General features: G+C 48.1%; 1 protein-coding gene across 2 annotated transcripts in view; it reads left to right on the top strand.

Annotated features, from left to right (window-relative positions):
* Positions 1–6,835, top strand: part of Dnah6 (dynein, axonemal, heavy chain 6) — a 220,227-nt gene extending 213,392 nt beyond the window's left edge. For both annotated transcript variants that reach the window (XM_039108712.2, NM_001419792.1), the window contains exons 75-77: positions 1,143–1,294; positions 2,270–2,492; positions 6,591–6,835. In XM_039108712.2, coding sequence (XP_038964640.1) covers positions 1,143–1,294; positions 2,270–2,492; positions 6,591–6,694 — 479 coding nt within the window. In that variant the 3' untranslated portion in view covers positions 6,695–6,835. The remainder of the gene's footprint in view (positions 1–1,142; positions 1,295–2,269; positions 2,493–6,590) is intronic.
* Positions 6,836–7,166: the final 331 nt, after the last annotated feature.

Here is a 7,166-nt window from a genome sequence, read left to right as displayed (position 1 = left end):
AGGGAATGTCAGGGTGGGAAGGGGTGGGTGTTTGGGGAGGGGGAACACCCTCATAAAAGAAGGGGGAGGGGTGATGGGATAGGGGGTTTATGGACGGGAAACAGGGAAAGGAAATAACATTTGAAATGTAAATAAAAAAATCCGGTTGGGGATTTAGCTCAGCGGAAGAGCACTTGTCTAGCGAGCGCAAGGCCCTGGGTTCGGTCCCCAGCTCCGAAAAAAAGAAAAAAAAAAAAAGAAAGAAAGAAAGAAAATATCCAATTTTTAAAAAACCTCAAATGGTCAAAGGGAAGCTTTGCAAGTGATACCTACTTATATTGTCTGGGGTGTGTTGTTACTTCAAAAATGGATTTTTTTTCTCCCAAATTTGTTTTTTTTTTTTAAGACAGGAGCTCAACTATGTAGCCCTGGCTAGCCTGACACTCACTATGTAGTTCAGGCTGGCCTTGAACTTACAGAGATCTGCCTGCCTCTATCTCCCAAGTGCTGAGTTGAAAAGTGTGTGCCCAGCTTGTTTGTTTAGATGTGTGTGTGTGTGTGTGTGTGTGTGTGTGTGTGTGTGTGTGCAGATGCCTGTGGAGGCCAGAAGAGGATGCTGGATTCCCCTAGTGCTGGATTTACAAGTGGTTATGAGCTGCTTGGTGTGGATTCTGGAAGCTGAACTTGGATCTGTACAAGAGTAACAAGTGCTCTTAACCACTGAGCCATCTCTGCAGCCTCCTTTCCTCTCTCCTTACCATGACACGAACTCATTCATCCCTGGATCCCTAGCCACTGCTGCCCCCAACATGATTCAGGCTTCTATGCTCTATTCCATGTAGAATGCTAATAGCTTGGGTTTCTTTTTAATTTTTTCCTTACATTTATTTACTTACTTACTGATCGTTTGTCTGTCTGTTTGGAGGGAAGGCATGCACAGCAGCTGTGGAGGTCAGAAGACAACTTGCTCCCTCCTTCCACGATGTAGGTTCCAGGGATCAAATGTAGGTTGTCAGGCTTGGCAGCGAGTACCTTCCCCTGCCCTGATTGGTTTCTGTGGAGAGGAGGATCTCTAATGCTAGCACAGCCTGGGTTGACAGGAGGGACACAGTACATGTGGAACAGCAATGTGCCTTGAAGGACCCACCTTTTCGTACTTTCAGGAACTCTCCAGAACCATGCTCGAAAATATAATTTGCCTATAGACGAGCTGAGTTTCAAATATAACATGATCCCAGTCTACCGAGATCAAGCCTTGGTGATAGAAGCAGCCAAGGACATTCAGTTTGGAACAGAACTGCCCATGGACAAGGAGGTATTGTCTACCTGACTACATCCCACTGTCAGTGCATCATTCAGCCCGTCTCCCCTGCCCCGCCACTGTCATTGCAAGAGTAGGAGGAGAGAGTAGCACTCATTCCCCAAGGCCATCTCCTCTGCAGCAACTGGACAGGAACTCCTCAAACACAGTCCAATTCACAGATATTTTTCTGCATAGAGCCACATGATTTAGACTCAGACAGCAATGATCTCCATCTTACATAGAACAAGACACTGAGGACAAGAGTTTCCGTATAAAATAACCTTGAGTCTGAGTCCTGGTCCTCCCCTTCACCAGCCACGTGTGCCGAAACAATTGCTCACTAAGCTGAACTTGGATGTTCTCATCTATAAAGTGGGCAAATGACAGGAGTCTAAGAAGGGAGTGGCACATGCCATAGAGCCAACCTGGAGTCCACTCACAATAACCCACTGCAGTAGTGTAGACCAAACTTGCCTACAGCAGTCACACAGCCCCCTCTGGCAGAACTGAAACGCTGGCTGCACACCTCTTCCTCCTGTAACCACAGAATAACTGATAAGTGTGTGCTATAGAGGCCGTCGCGACGGCTTTGCACTCTTCAAATAGTATGGCAGATATAATCTGTCTTCTAGAAGGGCACCCAGATTCTGAGAAAAACAGGTGGTAATCCCAGCCCTTGCTTCACTCTGCTTCCCGGGAGGAAGAGAAAAGTCATTACTCATGAGGTTAGATGGTCTAAAGTAGCCATGATTGGGGTTCCCAGGGGCCTCTCCAACTCTGTCCTGGTGGGGTGTGGACAGTCTCAAATTCAGTACCAAACTGAGAACCGGGGTAGCCTATCCCTCACATCTTTAGGGTACCCTTCTCTAAACTGCAGTAGTATAAGGCACTGGTTTTAGAGGTACTTGTTGAAAAGGTGGGACACAGGCAATGACTGTGTTAATCCCTTCTCCTCTACTCACTCCTAAACTTCTGAGTTTCTTTCAGTTGCCCACTCCAGAGGATGGGGTTCTCGTTCACGGGATGTTCATGGATGCTTCTCGGTGGGATGACAAGGACATGATCATAGAAGACGCATTGCCAGGACAGATGAACCCCATGCTGCCTGTAGTCCACTTTGAACCGCAACAAAATTACGAGCCAATCCAAACACTCTACCACTCCCCGCTCTACAAAACAGGAGCCCGGGCAGGAACACTTTCAACCACAGGTGAGCGTGTTCTTAAGATTTGTCCACGGGGCTGGAGAGACAGCCCAGCAGTTAAGAGCACTGTTTAAGGCTCTTACACAGGACCCAGGTTCGATTCTCAGCACCCATACTGTGGCTCACAACCATCTGTAACTCCAGCTCCAGAGGATCCAATGCCCTCTTCTGTATACCAAAGGCAATACACACATGTAATGCACAGGCAGACAAGCAGACAAAGCACCCACATATATGAAAATAAATGCATATTTTTCATTGTACACGTAATAACTAAATAAAAACTTCAGTCAAAACTCAAATGCTGCTGGTCAAGGTGGCACAAACCTTTAACCCCAGCAGAGGCAGGCAGATCTCCATAAATTCAAGGCCAGTCGCCTGGTCTATCATAGAAAAGAGGTTTTAAAATGAACTAAGTGGAAAACTGGGTTCAAAAACTCCCAGTGGACCTGAGATGCAGTCCTGCAAACTGGAAGCAGAGAGAAGGAAAAGAGATCACATAAGATGTGAACCAGGGAGAGGGCTCAGCACTAAAGGCTCTGTCACCAAGCCTAGCAACCTGAGTCTGATCCCCGAGACCCAGATGATGTTAAGAGAGAGCTGAGTCCCACAAGTTGTCCTCTAACTCCCACATATGTGCCATGTCATACGCAGGAGCACACACGTGCATAATAAGTAAATGCAATTTCTTTATAAGAACAATGGATTTTCCAAAAAGAGACTGCTAAAGAATAGTGGAGAAAGCCACTTGCAATAGTAGTTGGAAAGTCTAACATTGTAGAAAAAGCTGTAATTCCCTGTTAATTAATTAGTTAATTCATTAGGCGAATGTAAGAGAAAGTAAGAATGGGGAAGAGGCAATATTTACAAAGAATAAAAGCTGGTGGTTCTCTAACACTAAAGAAATGCTGTGTCCTCAGATTCAGAAATCTTGTCGCTGGGAGGGAGGGATGCTTTTTAAAATGGTACCCGGGAAGGCTTACATGGACACTTGCGGAGTGCCCAGGGGAGTGCCCGGCACACAGCGAATACTGTCCGAGCAAACCATTCACAGAACAGCATTTCGTGATGAGAACTCTGAGATTACTGGACAGGTCTGGGGATCCTGTTTCCTAATGATGGCTGCTAGAAACCTGTTAGGGCACCTGAAAAATGGCACTGCTTCCCCCAGGATAGGAATATGAATTGTGGAGGACAAGTTTGGATTCACGAATTGTGAACTGCTCTGCTTTTGAATGATGAGCTGGCTTCCTTTGTGTTGCTTAGATCAGACACTCTAACCAGAAGCGACTTAAGGAAAAGGCTGCGGCCTTATGCTTCCGTCATGGAGGGAAGGCAGCGTGGGAATGACGGGGAAACCCGGAGGCAGGAGTCATGGAGGAATGCTGCTTGCTAGGTTGACACAGGCTCGTGTTTACTTAGCTTTCTTCTGCAGCTGAGGATCACGAGTCTAGGGCTAGCACTGCCCAGGGTGGGTTGGACCCTCTTACTTCATTTAATAATCAAGACAATTCTCCCTGATATGCCAGCAGGCAAATCCTACCTAGACAATTCCCCAACAGAGACCGTCCTCTCAGCCATCTCAGGCCGTGTCAAGTTCAAAATCAAGACTAACCAGGACCAAGGAGCCACTTATTGAAAGCTTTTCCAGACAGTAATGTAAAGCATCATAATAAAAGAGCCCAGACATACTACAATGTTAGCCTCAGATATGAAATAAACTTTAGGCAGTCACTGTGCACCTCAGTGTGGGCTCGAGGAGGCTGTTAGAAGCTTCTCAGCGTAGAACGCCAAGCTGACCTCATAACAAAAGTGTGGGTGCTGCTAGCTCACCCCCCAGCTGGAGTCAATGGTTGCAGCGATGATTAAGGCGCAGCCCTAGTCATTAACTTAATGAATGAAGGAACGGTCGACACCTGGCTGCTCACTGCAGCTCCGCACCACACAGAAAGCCTCAGCTGACTCTACAGGAACGTGAATTGAGAACTTGGATTTGAAAATAAGAAACAAAAATGTAATTTGGCTAAATAACTGATCGCATGGAAAAACCCAAAGTAATCTACAGAAAATGGGTCTGCTACAAAAGATAAACAGCAGAGAACCACCGCTATATAACAGTCAGCAGAATTCTTGACAGAGAACACTCGTTCAACACGTTTGCGGCCCCTGAGTTCAATCCCCCGTCTTTAGACGAAGCTGAAGGAATGACTGTCCAAGTCGCTTGTTAGCTGTGGGAACATGAGGAAAGACGAAAGCAGGCAGGTCCCCGTTGTGATGAAGACCTGAATTATTCTCAGACACAAAACATGTTTCTTCACTAAGGGGTCCCCACCCACCTCAGAATAAGTTCAGCTCAGCCCCTGCAGACAGCAGCTTTTGCGAGCAGGCTCTGTAGTTCTAAAGCCCATTTAATCCCTTCTGTTCAAGCACCCTGACAGTCCCGGAAGACAGCCTTTATTTCCACATCCTTTTCTTCCTCAGTCATCCATCCATTCCTTTTGAGCAGGTCTCACTCTGTAGCCCTGGCAGTTTGGAACTTGCTATGTAGTGCAAGCTGGGCCTCCAGCTCACAGAGATCCACTTGTCTATGCCTGCCCAGTGCCGGGAACAGGGTGAACTACCACACCCAGCCTGTGATTTATTTATATTTATGTATGGGGGGAGGGGGCAGGGTAAAGAATGGCATGTACACCTGAATGCACATACCCACAAGGGCCAGAAGAGGGCACCAGATCCCCTGGAGCCAGAGTTACTGGTGCTGTAAGCTGCCCAACACTGATGTGGGAACTAAACTCAAATAGACACTCTTAGCCATTTAGCCATCTCTCCAGCCCTCCTCCACCCTTTTCTTACACACACTCAGCTGTTCTTAATGCTCTAGTCACCCTGCGTCCCTCTGCGGTATGCAGCCGACCTTTACTTTAACCACAGTCCACTATACAGCATCCATGTTGTAGCTATCCTGTTTGTCAGAAGCACAAGACCTCTGACATCAGCCCTTCAGGATTTCAGCATAAGTGGATATGTGACAGGAGCCACACACGTCTATCCCAATCATCTACAGAGGTACTTTCTGTCCAACTGTGAGTCATCCAGAGTAGACAGTGAAGCCCTTAGGAGACCGCCGTGAGATTGAGAAAGAGGGGGCATTTTAGAAGGCAGCTAAACTCATTTCTGGCCAACAGAGAATGGATTCTGCTTAAACTGAGTCAGCGGCTGCAGGGGTTTAGCTGTGTCCTAAGTCTTCCTCCAGACCTAGAGAAGGCCTCACGTGCTCCCATGCAGGCACCCATGGCCTGCAGAGAAGTATACATCGGGCTGGCACCCAAAAAAGCGTGGAGGCAAATTTCTGGACTGCGTAAAACCAGTAAATGCACAGGAGAGGAGTCTAGATGGGCTTGCCATTGAACTTGGGCTGTTGCACTGGAAAACCTGGTATCCAGGGGACCAGAAAGGTGAAAAGGTAAAGGCTCCCCCTGCTGGGTCTGAGGCCACCTTCCCTGATGTCCATTCACACCCACGGAATCTGAGAAAAGCAGCACCAGAAGGAGCGGTCGCCATCTGAGGTCACTGTCTCCCTCCTTAGACAGCCACGGAAGGGGAAGAACTCCGTAAGAGGGACTCGCTCTTACGAGCGTGTGTAGAATGGCTAAGCACTGAAGACAGAACGCCTGTCACTGTGCCTGCTCATTCCAGGAGCCCAAGAGTCTTCCAGTGTAGGATGGAAAGAAGGACGGACGGATAGATAGACAACTACGCGTATAGAAGCCCTACCTACCGTTAGAAACCCCTGAGTCCTATTGAAGTGTCAGGCCCAACTCCCAGCCCAGTGCTCCAGGATTCAGACTGCAGAAAACCTGAAACATACTCATCAAGATGTAAGATCTGAGACAGACGGGCCTCAAAGCACCACGTATTCTGAAATCTCCTTTTGAATGGCGTGAAACTGGAACGTTCAGAGGACTGAGCCCGGCGTCTTCAGGTTCAGCCAGGTCGGAGCTAAAGCCTCTTGGCTCTCAGTATCTCGTCTCTGTGAATCCAGAGGTTACTGTTGAAATAACAGCTCTTCTTCCCCACCCCCACCCCCCTTGTATCGTTTATTAGGTCATTCAACCAACTTCGTGGTGACTGTCCTCTTACCCTCCAAGAGGCCCAGTGATTACTGGATCGCCAAGGGGTCAGCATTGCTCTGCCAGCTGAGTGAGTGACTAGGGGCCTCGATGATCCAGAGACCTTCCCTGATGATGAGGACGTGACCTCTGACCCCGCTTAAAGATAGCAGCTGTGACTGGTATTTCTCCCATAGCCTAAAATAAAGCCATTTTGAGTTATTTCTGTTGGGAATCCCAGCTGTGGTGTGGAAGCGACTAATTCACACACCCCACCCCTATTAAACCCACTCCCAACTCCATGGGAAAGCCGGGCTAGGCTGCTTCTCCTCAGTGTGTCACTGAAGGCCTGGGAAGAGTCAGAGTTAGCCCATCACTCACACAGTCTCCCTTCCTCGTCACGCTCGTAGGAGAGGCTCACGGCCCACGGTCCACATTAGCCACATGGCCCCGATACTTCTGTTTCTAGACCTAATTAAGGATCTCAAAAATCCAACACCGGGGCAACAGCAACAACCACCATGTGTGCCCAGCCTTCTGATATCGTAACATGACATTGTCACAAAGTTCA

This window comes from Rattus norvegicus, chromosome 4 (assembly GCF_036323735.1).
Source record: "Rattus norvegicus strain BN/NHsdMcwi chromosome 4, GRCr8, whole genome shotgun sequence".
NCBI lineage: Eukaryota > Metazoa > Chordata > Mammalia > Rodentia > Muridae > Rattus > Rattus norvegicus.
Note: the sequence above shows the minus strand (reverse complement) of the source record. Positions and strands in the feature narration are given on the sequence as shown.